The 14,722-nt window shown below is 51.6% G+C and overlaps 1 protein-coding gene across 1 annotated transcript; it reads right to left on the bottom strand.

Annotated features, from left to right (window-relative positions):
• Positions 1-1,225: 1,225 nt before the first annotated feature.
• On the bottom strand, positions 1,226-14,247 carry Peli3 (pellino E3 ubiquitin protein ligase family member 3). The gene is made up of 8 exons (XM_059263073.1): positions 14,075-14,247; positions 12,820-12,972; positions 12,230-12,301; positions 9,545-9,674; positions 7,705-7,806; positions 6,247-6,441; positions 5,774-5,962; positions 1,226-4,318 (listed from the first exon to the last, which is right to left on the bottom strand). Exons 2-8 carry the CDS (start codon positions 12,969-12,971, stop codon positions 3,749-3,751), a joined length of 1,410 nt encoding a protein of 469 aa, XP_059119056.1. The 5' UTR covers position 12,972; positions 14,075-14,247; the 3' UTR covers positions 1,226-3,748.
• Positions 14,248-14,722: the final 475 nt, after the last annotated feature.

Below are 14,722 nucleotides of genomic sequence, written 5' to 3'. Positions count from 1 at the left end.
TCCTCTCTGGATTTGGGGTTTGGAGATGCTATTTGGAGACTTCAAAGCTCTTGCAAAGAGTGGAGGCTACATGCGAAGAAGCTCCGGGCAGAGCAGAAATAGTTCCACCCACCCAGGGGTGCAGAAAAATGGTACAGGCGCTTCACTGGCTGGCCATGGGCCTGGAAGCAACCCTTAAACACTTGAAGCCCCCATTTCCTCAACACACGCGAAGACGAGGGCAGCAAGGAGCTGCTATTTTCTTCTTGCAGCCGTTTGCCGAACAGCATAGAAAAGCAGCCTCCGATTACTTAAGGGCAAGCATGCTGTCGCTTTTAGTACTCAGGGTGGTGTCTGTCCGAGTGACCCCCCAGTGCCTGTAAGTTCCTGCAATGACTGACATGGCAAAGAGCTTGAGTTAGACTGGAAGCTGATTAGACCTCTCACCTACCGGTTATGTGACTTTAGGTGGGTCATTTCTCTGACTCTTGAGCTCTGTCAGCTTTACTTAAGAACTAGTAAGTGAATCTGCTCCAAGGAATGGGCGACTATCAAGGGGTAGTGCTGCCCCCTAGGGTTGTGTAGGAGGTAGTGTCTTTGGACTAAAATCCAACACTCTCCTTGCCACGTCTGTGTATAGGGCCCAGTGTAACCAATGCCCAACACAGGCACCAGTTTCTTATCCAAAAAGGTACCCAAGACTGGCTTGTCCCCACAATGATAGTAGCTGTTGGCTCTGATTGGTGCTTGTCATTGTAAGAGGGAATTCTGCAAAAATGCTTATGTCCTGAGGAAACTCTCCTTCCTTCCTTTTGCCTTTTTTCATTGTTTTAGAATAGGTATAAAGTTGACTGAGTCAGATGAAGTTGAAGTGTAGCTATACCAGGTAGGAGAGGTAGAGCTGTCCATAGGCACCAAGGGGTAGCTGAGCCAAGTGAAGGATCCCAGTACCCAAGACCCCAACCAAGCTGCATGATGCCATTTTTTTTTTTTTTTTTTTTTTTTTTTGGTTTTTGGAGACAGGGTTTCTCTGTGTAGCTTTGTGCCTTTCCTAGAACTCACTTGGTAGCCCAGGCTGGCCTCGAACTCACAGAGATCTGCCTGGCTCTGCCTCCCGAGTGCTGGGATTAAAGGCGTGCGCCACCACCGCCCGGCTGCATGATGCCATTTTATAATCTCAATTAATAGGAGTACTTATTGAATGAAGTCCTTTACCAGCAGCTTGCCATATAGAATCTCATTTAATTCTTGCAAAACCCCTGAGATAGCATATCACTGTTGTACCAATCGCACAGGTTGGAAAACTTAGACTAAGAGGATCTTTGATTTCCTAAGACCTTCCACTACACTGTTCCCTCTTCCTGCCCCAACACTCTCTCTCCTCTCTCTCTCTCTCTCTCTCTCTCTCTCTCTCTCTCTCTCTCTCTCTCTCTCCCCTCTCTGACCATAGCACATTCTATTAATGGGTCATGGCTTTTCTGTATGTTTACATCCACCTGGTGAACAAAGTACTTTTTGTTTTTGTTTGTTTGAGACAAGTCTTGCCACATAGCCCAGGCTGGCATTGAACACACAATCCTCCTTCCTTAGCCTTCCAAATGCTGGAATTACAAGCACATGCCACCAGGTCTGGCCTTAGAGACTGTCATTCCATTTAACAATTGTGGCGTCTGAAGCCCAAGAGCTGACTCCCACTGCCAGCCCGAGTTCTTCCCAGAGCCCAGGCAAGTCCTTTTTGTCCCTCCTCCCAAAGTCTGAGATTCAGCACCAGAAATGAGATCAGAATATGTTCCCCTGTCTGGTCCCCAACAGGGCCATTAGCAAGAACTGAGTAGAGTTTCATTTCTAGTGTTTTGAGGGGAGGGCTGAAATGTTCCTCATGCACTCTGGCATCCCCTTCTGCCATGCGTCCCACTGTAGCTATGTGACGCTCAGTCTTCTCTGTGATCGCTGCCTTCTGTCCTCCCAACAGCCCAAATCTGGTCTTTCTGGCCTCAGCCAGCTGTGTGGCCTTGTACAGTTTCTTGTGGAATCTGCACCTCCCTAAACTCTGGCTTCTGTCTTGTAATGAGGACAAGGTCACACCTACACTCAGAGCCACCTCCTTTGATTTCTCTAGAGTCTATCTACCTGTTTTCCTGGTTCACTTCCCTTTGAATGGTCAGGGGGAAACCCCAGCTCAGCCCTTGGCTCACAGGAAGACCTGACTCACAAACAGGAGGAACAGGGAGGGGTTTAGCACTGACTTCCACAGTCACCAAGGCCCACCAGGTCCCAGCCCACATCCCTGATCCAATCGCTCTTTTTCTGCTGACCTGCATTTACTGATTGGTAGGCATTTTCCCTACCTTACTATGCTGCTGCCCTCACCCAGACTGCCCTCCAAACTCCATCCTGCCTCTGCCGTCCAAAGTTCTCAGGACAACCCCAGCATGTACAGGTGGCCAGCGGGATGTGGACATCAGCTTCTGGTCTTAGTTCCACAGGGCTTCCTCTGAGTGGGAGCCCTTGCTTGGTGCTGGGGCCCTGCGTGGGGCTGGGCACTGAGCAGGCAGATCTCCATCTATCTCTTCTTCAGCTTCTCCACGAAACAGACACTAAACTGCCTTGCCTCAGTCCTGCCCAGCCTTAGTATGATCTGAGGTGGGTAGTTGTGGCTTCCAATAACCACCTGCAACTAGATTGTAACTTTCTCTCTCTACAAACACAGGTGGGGACACCTCTCTTCCTGGATCACTGTGAGTAGATAACAAAATCCCCGGCCAAGAAGCAAAGCCCTGGTACCCGGTGAGCGCTCAATGAACACAGCTGTAATTACTGTTAGGATGGGGGGCGGGCACACAGTGAATAGTCAGCGATGGTAGCCCTTGGGTCAGAGCCAGTGCTGTGGAGCTGACTCCTGATTGTCCACAAATGAGGATCTGAATTCTCCACCAAGCATGGCCACACCTTATGCTCCAGCATCCCCTTAATCTGTGTCTCCACCCCTGCTTCCTTTCCCTGAGCCTGTGCCAAGAGGGTACTGTGTGGGCCTGGAAGATTCCAAGTCAGCATGGAGGCCGAGCTCCTGTGCCACCTCCTTCATGAAACCTCTTACTTTCCCCAATCCAGCAAGTGCTGTTCTCTAGCCCTAGAATTCTCTGATCCTAATACCCATGAAGCTGTCTACCCTCCACTAGGCTGTGGACTCCACCAGGTGGAGAACCTGATTGTCCCTGTGTCCCCCACTTGGCACTATCCTGCCCGCAAAGGCTGACCTCAGACTCCCTACTCACTCATTACTCACTGAGGACTGGAGGTATTGCATGCATGTGGGACATGTGGATCTGTGAGGGCAGCTGAGCAGCAGCAAGGTTTACAGAGTAACCCAGGGCAGCAGCAGGAGGAAGGAATAGCTGTTACTGGATTGGCAGGTTCAGGGCACAACCAGACTAAGCTGGAAGTCAGGGGCCATGGCCCCTTCACTCCCCCAGGGGCACAGTGTAGGCGGCATGACGTAGGATACTCCAGGGAAGGCAGCGGCATGGGGTGCCCTCCATCAGCCTGGGGCAGAGCTGGTGCTAAAGTCCCCATCAGTATGACTGGGATGGAGATCTTAGGGATCCTCTTAGAGGCTAGAGTTGAGGGGAAGGCCACAGCCCATCCAATGTGTCCAACTGGTGTGGCTATTGCCAGCAGGCACAGTCCCACATGCAGAGCTCCCTCTGAACAGCAGGAGATGGGGGACCTGGGTGGGCAGGCGGGCATGGCAGCAAGGACCCTGGAGAGCCTAGTCCAGTGGTCCCTGGAAAATTAGACGGACACAGCCATGCTCACCAGTGAGCCAAGCCCCACAAAAGGGGCAGGCTGCATGGAAAGCATGGGTGCCATGTGGCAGTGGTGTCTGGGCCCAATAGCGGGCAGTCTTCTCGGAACAGACATGGCCACAGGGTGCAAAAGCATGGCTGGGTGGCCCAGGGTCCAGGCAGAGACCGGCCTCCTGGCCGAGCCACAGGGGCACGTAGGGTCCCACAAGGCGGCAAAGAGGACACTCGCGCTCCTGAGGGCCTCGCTCCCTCCGGCAGCCCCAGCCATGGTAGCCATGGACATGACCGCAACGGACGTAGACCCAGGGCTGTTGCTTGTCGGGTGCTGTGCGGCCACGGGCTGGACTGGGAAAGGCCAAGGTGCTGAGGCCCACGGGACACTGGGGCCGCGCTGCGTTGGCCTCCTGTCGCTGGGCCTCCAGTTGTTTCAGGGTGGGTGCCCTCAGCAACCCTGCTGGAGTGCGCCACAGCAGCGTGGCCCCACACAGGTCGATGAGCGAACCATCTTGCAGGATGTTGGACTCGTTTTCCACCTGGCGGAGGCAGCACAAGGCCTTAGCCCAAGAGCTCTCTGACCCTGCCGTCAGGCGGCCTCACCCCAGAGAAGCCACCTGTCTGGCCAGTGACATTCCCTGGAGAACACCCTGGGCTAGCAGGCCAGCTGAGACAAGGGGGACAGATGCCCCCGAGTACATACAGCCCCTATTCCCAGCAGGACCTGCGCTTCGGTGTCTTCACAGGTCACACCAGGAGGTCTGGCCCAAAGCAAGGTTTTTCTGAAATGTTTTCCGATATGGCAGAAGTTGGATAGAGTGGGGGGAGCAAATCCGTCCCACGGTGAATACTGTCTACTTAGCCCAAAGCAGCTGTCCTAAGGGGTCACGGATCACAGCAAGAATTCTAGAGACAGAGAGCCTGGGTCCCAATCCTGGTCTTGCCATTCACTTACTCCGCTCAGAGAATAACTTAACTTCTGTGTCTTGCTTTCCTGGACCTCAAAGTGGATTCCATATCTCAAGTGGGCCTTGTGAAGACTATGCCAACCAGACAAAAACATGGAGCAATGCCTGGTATACAGTGGGCACATAACAAGTGTGCATCCACGTAACGTTCACGTGTATGTTTTGCTTTTTTGTTTTGTTTTGTTGAATTTTATGAGTGCTTTGTCTGCATGTATGTCTATACACCATATGCGTGCCTGGTGCCCATGGAGCCCAGAAGAGGGTGCTGGATCCCCTGGAACTAAAGTTATAGATGGCTGTGAGCTGCCATGGGGATGCTGGGAATCAAACCTGGGTCTTCTGGAAGAACAGCCAGTGCTCTTACTACTGGGCCATCTCTCTAGTCCCTGGTTTGATTTTGAGACAGGTTCTTGCTCTGCGACCAGGCTGGGCTAGAACGCATAACCTTTCCGTGTGCTGACACCTGGGAAGAATTCTGTGTGGTCCAGTCAAGGAATATAGCCACGTGGCCCTATGTGTCCTATACCTTACTCCCATCTCCCAAAGGCACCAGAGGGATACTTCTGGACCACTACTATAAGAACTGCTCCAAAGGCCATTTCCTGCTGGAAAAGAATAATAGCACTAAACCTCCCTGAATGTGACAGACAGTACAAGCTGCCAACACTCTGGGCTATAAACTCCTCATACACAGACCAAGTGTCACCCTTGGAAGAGGATGTGATTTTCCTAAGCTGCTGGCAGCCTCAAAGTCATTTGGTTCTACACAGTGCATTTGTGTAGTTCTATTTCATATCACCTGCTGGATCCCCAGCAGTATAAAACTATGCCTAGGGACCTTGCTCTGGTCCTGTCTGCGGGGTAAGTGACAAGTGTCAAGAACACGCTGAGCCTGGGGTTCACCAAATGGAACCTAGTGGGACTCTCATGGAGAGAAGTACTGTAGATGATCCCCCAGCCGGGAAAGGCAATGAACTGATTATGAGGGCCTGGGAAGGGTGGGGAGAAATGGAGGAGGCCACCTACCAGCTTCCCCCGCTGCTGGGCTGATCGGCTGTCCCGCAATGTGTACACATTCCCGCAGACAGAAATCTCCCTCCAGACACCCGGAGCGGAGTCCTCGGAGAAGCCACCTGCTGGATGCATCACCAGGACCCCATTGGTTGTCAGGCCATCCATCAGACCATCAGGAGTCCTCCATTTGGCTGCCCGCTCCTAGGACCACATGAAGGATAAGCTCACAACCCCAGGAGCTCCCAAAAGGCTGCACGCCACAGGTGTTATTGCCCCCACTTCAAGGTCTGGGGTTTCCCAGAGAAGTCCTGGGCACCCACCACCTGACCTCTTTGCATCTCACATTGCTTCTTCAAGAAGAGAGCTGCTAAGCTGTAGGTGATGCAGAGGATGACTATGCGGCCCATCACTCTAGGCATCTCTCCAGCCTCCCTCCCCTCCGCTCACTTTGTTGAAGGGTTAGCCCTGCCCAGGGGCTCACTCACTCCAAGAAAAATGTTGCTAGAGGCATCGAAGCCAGCAGCATAGATGCGGGCAGTATAGGGTGGCCGGCGGTCACAGAGGATGCGGCAGGCATAGCGGGAGATGGTACTTTGGGCAGAAGGGCCCTCTGTGGCTCCTCCGCCAGGAGATGTGTCTGTTACCACAAAGTCAATCATGTTTTCGGTAGAACGGCCAATCTACAAGGAGAGGAAGGCAAGAACACATTCATAGGGAAATTTCACAAGTTTATCACCCAGTGTCTCAGCAGCCCCCAAACAATGAAGAGGCTAGACCCAAAGCGGGTAGCACACCACAACTCTCTAGACCAGGGGTTCTCAACTTTCCTAATGCTTCGGCCCTTTAATGAACTTTGTGTTGTGGTGACCCCCAACCATAAAATTATTTCATTGCTATTTCATAACTGTAATTTTGCTATTATAATCATAATGTAAATATCTGCTCTGCAGGATATCTGATATATGGGGTCGTGACCCACAGGTTGAGAACTAGACCCTTTGGGCTTGCTCTAGACCCTTTGGGCTTGCATGCAGGTTCTCTACATCTGATCAGCTGTGGCATGAAGCCAACTTCTGCTCTGTGGCCCCATAGCTCTGAGAAACACCCTACTCAGTAAGAACCAGCTCATCTGCTGATAGACCAATTAAAAGGTGACATTCTGGAACAGTAACAGCAAATTAAATTTCAGTAAGAATGTATCTCTAAAGATTTTTGTTGTTGCTGCTGCTGTTAAGCAAGGTCTCACTATGTAGCCTTCACTGGCCTGGAACTTGCTATGTAGATCATGCTGGCCTCAAATTCGCCTATTTCTACCTCCCACATTAAAGATAGGGTTAAAGTGTAAGCTACCACACCCGCTTATTATTTTGTATATTATGTGTGTCTGAATGACTTTATTATACCACATGTGTGCAAGGGCCTGTGGAGGCCAGAGGGCATCAATTCCCCTGGAACTGACTTGCAGGCCACTATAAGCCAGCTGACGTGGGTGCTGGGAATTGAACCTTCCTTTGCAAGAACAATATGTGCTCTTAACCTCTAACTCATCTCTCTAGGCCTAAGCTAAACATTTTCTGTACAAGACCTCAGTTACTCTGCCCATGGTGTGTGGGGGGAGCTACTATGGGCTTCATTTTACAGATGAGGAAAACAAGACTCAGATGTTAAATGACTCTTGCCCAAAGTCACCCAGTGTAAGTGCACAGGGCTGAACCTAGGCATGATGAGGCTTAATCCTATACTCTGAATTCCAAAGCTGTATAGCCTCCACCTCTAGGAGAGGGCTGCTGCAAAGTCAGCAACCCAGGCTAAGACATCCTACTTTCTCATCTGCAGGGCAACCCACTACAGTGAATGTTCAGAAGCACCTTTCCCAGGGCGTCTGGGCTCATGGCCTGACCCTGAACACCTGCAGAGCACAGAGGCTGGGAGACTGGACATACCTGGAACATGTCTGTGTCGCTGTCATGTGTGTACTCCACTATGACTGAGTGGCTCCGGGACAGTGTGTACGAGATGCTATGCTGGCCTCGGTTACTCAGGGCCTGGTGGAGAGAAGGCAGTCACTTCCCAGGGTACAGGAGAGGTGTAAACTTCTGAGCCAGAACTTCTGAGCCAGAGGCCAGCTCAAGACCCAATAGCCACTCCCAGAAAAGAGCGGCTCCATCCTATGGAGAGGAGACTACATAGAAGGAACTCTTAGCTGGCTCTCTTGTTTAATCCTCCAGCTATCTCAAAAATGTGCTATTGTTCCATTTTACAGTTTGGAATTGCAGGTCAGAGACAAGAACTGGCCCTCAGCCACACAGCTGGAAACAGCAGAGACTTAACTTCCACGCCAACCCTCTAAAGCTAAAGTTTTCTCTTTGGTTTTGCGTGTGATGGCTGTTCAACTTGACTGTATCTGGAATTAACTAAAACCCAAAACACTGGGCACACCTGTGAGGGATTTTTTGCTTAATTAATTCATTGACGTGAGAAGACCCACTTCTAATCCAAATATTTGAGGTGGAAAGATAAATATTTAATCAAGATTTTTTTCAGGTAGGAAGAGCTACCTTTAATCTGGGCCACACCTTCTGCTGGCAGACTATCTAAAGGACATAGAAGAAGAAAGTTCTCGCTCTTTGCCTGCTCGCTCTCCCTCTCGCTGGCAAATCCATTCCTTCACTGGCATTGGAGCCTACTTCTTCCAGGGTTCCAGATTTTACTGAAGAACAGCTGAGACATCCAGCCTCATAGACTGAACAACTACTGGATTCTTGACCCTTCCATTGGTAGACAGCCATTGTTGGACTATCTGGACCACAGCCTGTAAGCTATTTAAATAAATCTCCCATATATTTATTTATAGATAGATAGATAGACAGACAGATAGGTAGGTAGGTAGGTAGAGATTCATTTTATGAGTTCAGTTTTTCTAGAGAACCCTGACTAGTACACTGTGTGAACATTACATCCCACTCATGGAGCCTTGGCTCCCTCTAAAATAATGGTGATGGGTGCTGGAGAGATGGCTCAGTGATTAAGAGCACTTGCTGCTCTTGCAGTGGACCTAGGTTTGATTCCTAGCACCCATATGGCAGCTTACAAGGGTTTGTAACTCCAATCCCAGGATATTCAGTACCTTCTTCTGGCCTCCACAGGCACAGCGCTCATGGTGCATAGACATTCATGAAGGCAAAAACATCTATACACATAAAAATAAATTTAAAAATTTTTAAATAAGTAAAATTTCCATCCAGTGAATGGGGTATGGCAGTCAAGGAAACATTTTGAAGTCTGTTAAGGACTGGGCACACTGCAGAGGATGTCTAGTATCACTATTTTGGGGTATGTCTGTGGTGTGCATATGTGTGCACAGGTGTACCCACAAAAGCCATGGTGTCCTCTATCAATCATTCTGATTCATGTCTCTCACTGAACCTGGAGCTTGTGTTTTTTTAGTTAGGATGATGCTCAGCAAGTCCTAGCAATCCTCCTGTCTTTGCCCTCAACAGTGTTGGGGTTACAGGCACACGTGCTTTTATTACATGAGTGCTGGGGATCCGAACTCCAGTCTCCACCCTTGCACAGCAAGCCCTCTTACCCTACTGAGCCATCATCCCTCCAGCCCCATCATTCCCATTTATCTGCTGAGGCAGTAGGCAGTGAGTGAGTAATGACACAGTGGACTCCCCTGCTCCAGAAAGGCCACGGGCAAGTAGGTCTAGGAAGGCTGAAGACCTGGGCCTGGGCACACAGCACAGGATGGCATCCATTCCACTGGGGTAAGCTGCTTGCCTTGGAGACAAGTGGTGTGGAGATGTGGTGCATGACGTCTGGCTTCACTCCGTTGGCATGTGGCCGGCAGCTCAGTGCCAGGCGGCTTCGGCGGCGGCCCTTGTCCCCACTTGCCAGACACCCATTGTAGCTGTAGATGTGGGGGGCGGGGATTGTGGGAGGAGATAAAGAAGAGAATGAGCCCCTAGGAGACCTGGAGGAAAATGTCAACTCAAAGCAGACCCTACCTTGATAAACAAATGCTAGAACCACCCAAAGCCGGAAGAGCCCAGCATAGCCAACGGCTGCATTGAGGAGCAGGGGATGGGGTCCCTCTTTCAGTGAGCCCAGTGTTCCCTGGATGCCTCAGCTGTGACAGCTGGTGCTAGGATCGTAGAGGTGATGCATCACAGTCGTGTGCCCTCAGTGGAGGAGAGGACCCAGCTTCTCAAGGAACCCAGGCACAAGTCAAGTACACTCAAGCCCCAGTGGCAGTAGGTGGGACAATAACCCCAGGGTTGGAATTCGGGAAGAGCAGACACCTACACTGGGCCTTGAAGACCTGGAAAGACTTCTTCTTTTCAAAGGATCATCCCTCACACAACTACCATAAATGACCACGAAGGAAGAAGCAGCTTCCAATCCCACTCCCTCCGTTATCTCCACACGTCTGATTCCCACCTTGCTCTCCAGCCTTCCTCAGGGGGAAGGACCATGAGAAGCAACGGTGAGGTGAGTCATTGCCTTGACTGCTGCCATGGACTGCTGCCTCTGTTCCTGGTCCTTCGTGTTTTTAATTACCTAATGGAATCTGCAAAATGTCCTGCCAGGGAAGTGTCTTTCTTCCTATTTTATAAATTAGACAAGTCAAGGCCTGGGGGCGGGGGGGGGGGTGGGGCGGCAGGAACGATTTGCCTCAAGCTAAGAAGCCAAAAAAGAAAAAGAAAGAAAGTAAAAAAGCCACATTGTAGTCATTCTCCACCTAGACTTGCCCAAGTCCTTCAATTTAGAGGATTCTGAGCCAAGGCCCTAAGACTGGCAGGGTTTGGTGAGGCTCGGATTTAGTGACTCAGTGGTAAAGCATAGTATGGAGTTATGAATACCAAGCTAAGAATGTTTTTCTGTAAGTCGTGGGGAAGTCACAGAACGCTTTGGAGAAGGAAATAAGTAGTTGCCAAATCCAGGGCTAGGGATGTAGCTCAGTGGTTAGAGTGCTTGATTAGCATGTACAATGCTCTGGGTTCAATTCCTAGCACCACATAAATACAGTCTGGTGGCACACGCCTGTAATCTTAGAACTTGGGAAGAATGAAGATCAGGAGCTCAAGGTCATCCATGGCTACTTAGGGAGATAGATGGGGGCCAGCCTGAGCTATGTGAGACCCTGTCTCAAAAAGAAAAAAAAAAAGCCAACTACAAGGACCAATTAGAATTTAGCGAGTCTGTTAAAATCTCTATTCTCTAGACCTGTCCCGAGATTCTGCCTCTCCCGGTGTAAGCTTCTTCCCGGTATCTCATATTTCTCTTCTCTCTTCTCCTCCCTCCCTCCCTCCTTCCCTCTTTCTTCTTTTTGTTGATTTTGGGGACAAGGTCTCATGTAACCAAGGTTGGCCTCCTACCTCTACCTTCTGAATGCTGGGATCAGAGGTGTGTGCCACTCTCCCTGACTCAATGTGTGACCTGCACGTGTTCTCCAGCAGCTCTGAACCGCAGCTTGAGTGAGGCTTCCCTGCTCTGCTTAGGACAGAGGGCTGTCAATAAGGCCCCTCCTCTGTCTCCGCAGTCTCCTTCCCAGCCTTGCACCCAGACAGAAAAATAGCCCTTCCTTCCATCAGGACACAAAGCAGCTGCTCTTCAGAGGTAAGCACCCCTGTGAGGAACACATCTTTTACCTTTCTGAACACTTCTCCTGCATGGGCAGAGGCAGGTCTACAGGGGGACAGGTCAGGATGCAGGCTAAGAATGCACAGGAACACATCCTGGCTCTTCCACTCATCACATAGCCTCTATAAAATGGAGCTCATTTGTCAGTCCCCTGCTTAAGGTTGATTTTGAGAACTAAACAAGATAAAGCACTATAAAACACTTGACAGAGTTTGACATGGTTATAGCAAGCCCTTTTTTTAAAGTTATTTATTTTTATTTTATGTACATTGGTGTTTTGCCTCATGTATGTCTGTGTGAGGGTGTTGGATCCCCTGAAATTGGAGCTACAGACAGTTGTTAGCTGCCATGTAGGTGCTGGGAATTGAACCCCAGTCTTCTGGAAGAGCAGCCAATGCTCCTAACCACTGAGCCATCTTTCCAGCCCCCTATAGCAAGATATGAGTTAGCAATTATTGTTATTTGAAAAGAGGCAAGGTGGCACATACAAGTCACCAAATGACAGACACTGTTCTGCATTGCTAATCTCCATCGTGGTCCTACAGCCCATTAGTAGTGTCTTCAGGACAGAGTCAAGGCCAAAAGGAGACAGAGGGGAAGGGAGAGGGATTTGTGTCTGGGGTAGTTTCATGGGAAGTGCAGGTATCCAGGCAGCCGAAGACCAGAAAGGACTGGGCCTGTCCAGCCATCAGGGCCCATAAGTTCTTTTCTCATAGCCTCCACTTTCTCATCTGTAGCACAAGAGTGAGCTGCAGCTTAGTGATAGTATGCTAGATCTACAGTTAGGAAGACCTGGGTTCAAATCCCAGCCCTGCCACTTACCAGCTGTGTGCCCTTGGGCCAGTCACTTCCCCTCTCTGAGCCTTGGTATCCTCACCTCCTTCCTCACAGCATCTTTGTGAAGATTGAAATGAAATAATGTCCATGAAAAGGCTTGGCATCGCCTGCCTCCCAGACACTTGGTATGTGCTGGGTCTACGTACTTTACAAAAGTTCCTTCCTTCAGAAAACCTTTGGGGCTGTGACTCAGTATCAACCCTGTCTTCAAAATGGAGAAACAGAGGCACAGGGAAGTTCAGCAACTTGAAGAAGCAGGGTTGGGGCCAAGGACTTTTGTGCAGAACCAGAATTCTTTCCCACACACCTACACATAGTGGGTATGTTACAGATCCTTTCTCATCTGATTAGAAACTCTGGCAAGCAGTTAAGAATTGTCTCAGGAATTTTATGAGAAGCAGAAAGATTATATAATTATGAACGGAGATGGATTTTGTCAATGTTGTCTTTCATCTGGGAAGCTGACAAGAAACAGAGCAGAGTCCTGAGGAGTGCAGCTGGTGGCCACTGTTGTTTTGGCTGACCCAAGGAGGGGGTTACCCAAGGCCCATCACTCCTGGGCTAGGGAGGCTCACCCCAGGACGATGAGTTCACCATATTTGATGGGTTCCTCGCCTGGCAGTGCTTCTTCACCAGGAGAAGAGAGGATGCAAGAGCCCTTGCTCCCTGGGTGCTGGAGGTCCGAGGTTCGAGGGGATCCCACGTCAGGGTTTCCTTCCAGCACCATTCTGAGCAGAGTGGGAGAGGAGAAAAAACTCTGCAACATCCCACGGAAGCTCCTTTCAAGCTCCGGCTAGCTCAAGGCCCCCTAGGCCAAGGCAAGAGGGACCCTTCGACACTTGTTACAATAACTACTCTGCTTCCCCTAAACGGTGAGGTTGCTGGGATACCAAGGAGGGAGATTGGTGAGAGAAGGCCAAGAAAGACATGGCAAAGTCAGAGGGTCGGGGTATTTGATGGGGCCAGTGGAATACACCAACTTTGGATGGAATACGCTTGGCTGAGGGGCAGCCAGGAACTTAAGGGACCTTACCTCTCAGACTTAGTTCCTGGCTTAAGTTCTTAACCCCAAGACCTCAGTTACCCCCTCTGTCAGGTTCTTGGATCTATGTGTTCACGCTAATCTTTCTGCCTCTTTGCAGGGCTAGGCCTCTGTCGGTCAGTCTGTTCTCAATGACTCTCTGTCCTCCCAGCACTGTCCTTTTCTGCCTTTTCTCTTGCCACACTCTGTTCCCCCTTCTCCTACCAACCTGCCTTCCTCTATTCGCTCGCCTTTCTCTTGTTATCCACCCTACTCAGTCTCCTCATCTTGGCCTGGCACTGCAGGCAGGCCTCCAGATCGCTCCCGAGTGCGCGCCCCCTCCCTCCCTCAGGTGTCTGTCTGCGGTCCTCAGGCCGCTCCGGTCTCAGGAGGCCTGTCGGGGCGGCGCTCCCTAATCAGGCTTCCCCCGCAGCAGAGCGGGTTCCCCGCAGGCTATTTAACAACCCCAACGCTGGAGGGTCTGCGCCGCTGCAGGCCCGCACCCCGCGCTCGGGACGGGCACAATGACGGCCCAGCGCATACGCAGATACACAACCCGGCGGCCCCTTGCAAACACGCGCGCGCGCGCGCAGACAGTCCCGCACACCTCTAGCACCACGGGCAGTGCCCAGACGGGCGCAGCACACCCCGACCTGCTACCGCAGGGACGCGCCCACGCGCTAACAGCCAAAGGCGCTAGCCCTGAGACCCGCTCCCCTAACCTCGCCACCACCAGAAACACAAACACGCCCCCCACGCACTCTTGGCGCAGCCCCCCTTCCCCTGCCCCTCCACCTCTCCAGCCTCACCTGGCGGCGCTCGGGGGCTCTCTGTGCGCTGCTCACCCCCACCCGCCTCACCCTTGCTGCACCCCGGGACTGCTGCGGCGGGATGGGCTCGGCCCGCGGCTGCTCGGTGCAGCCTCGTCACGGGGACACTCGGGGCCTGGAGGAGGGAGGGTTGAGCACACAAACCTCCACGCTCCACCCCTTGCCCCACGCCCCGCCCCTCCTGCCACGCCCCCTGAAGGGCCCCGCCCAACCCGAGGCTCCTCCTCCTGCGGCTTAGCCTAACTGTAGTCAGCGACGCCAATAGCTTTTCGGGAGCCCGCACCCCTTTCTGATCCCCGCCCCTGGAACCAATGAAGTCTCTCCCGCCATTCCCTCTGAGGGACTCCCTATCCGCTCCTAGCTGGTTGAGGGACTCCGCTTGGTCTACAAGACCCCTCCCCTATTCCAGGCTCTGAATACTTCACCCTCCTTCCAGGGTCTCCGGGAAGCCTCCTTCTCAGAGTAAACTACAGGCTCTTTTCCCCAACCTTAGACCAGGGACTCCCCACCTCCTGCTCCAAGACCCCGCCTCCCATTTGGGGAAACCACGGAATTAGAGAGAAGCCAGGGGTGAGCTGAGAAAAGCAAACTAGTAGAGGAGGCGGAGAAAGGTGCGTCACCCGCAGA

The sequence above is a fragment of the Peromyscus eremicus genome, chromosome 1 (genome assembly GCF_949786415.1).
Source record: "Peromyscus eremicus chromosome 1, PerEre_H2_v1, whole genome shotgun sequence".
NCBI classification, from domain to species: Eukaryota; Metazoa; Chordata; class Mammalia; order Rodentia; family Cricetidae; genus Peromyscus; species Peromyscus eremicus.
The sequence above is the reverse complement of the archived record's forward strand: the minus strand, read 5'-3'. Positions and strand labels throughout refer to the sequence as shown.

Coding starts and splice junctions, on each gene's coding strand:
- Peli3 (XM_059263073.1), bottom strand. CDS start 12,971: ATGGTGCTGGAAGGAAACCCTGACGTGGGATCCCCTCGAACCTCGGAC. Junction 12,302..12,819: donor GGTGAACTCATCGTCCTGGG/GTGAGCCTCCCT, acceptor ATCTTCACAAAG/ATGCTGTGAGGAAGGAGGTG. Junction 5,963..6,246: donor CTAGCAACATTTTTCTTGGA/GTGAGTGAGCCC, acceptor ATGTGGTCCTAG/GAGCGGGCAGCCAAATGGAG.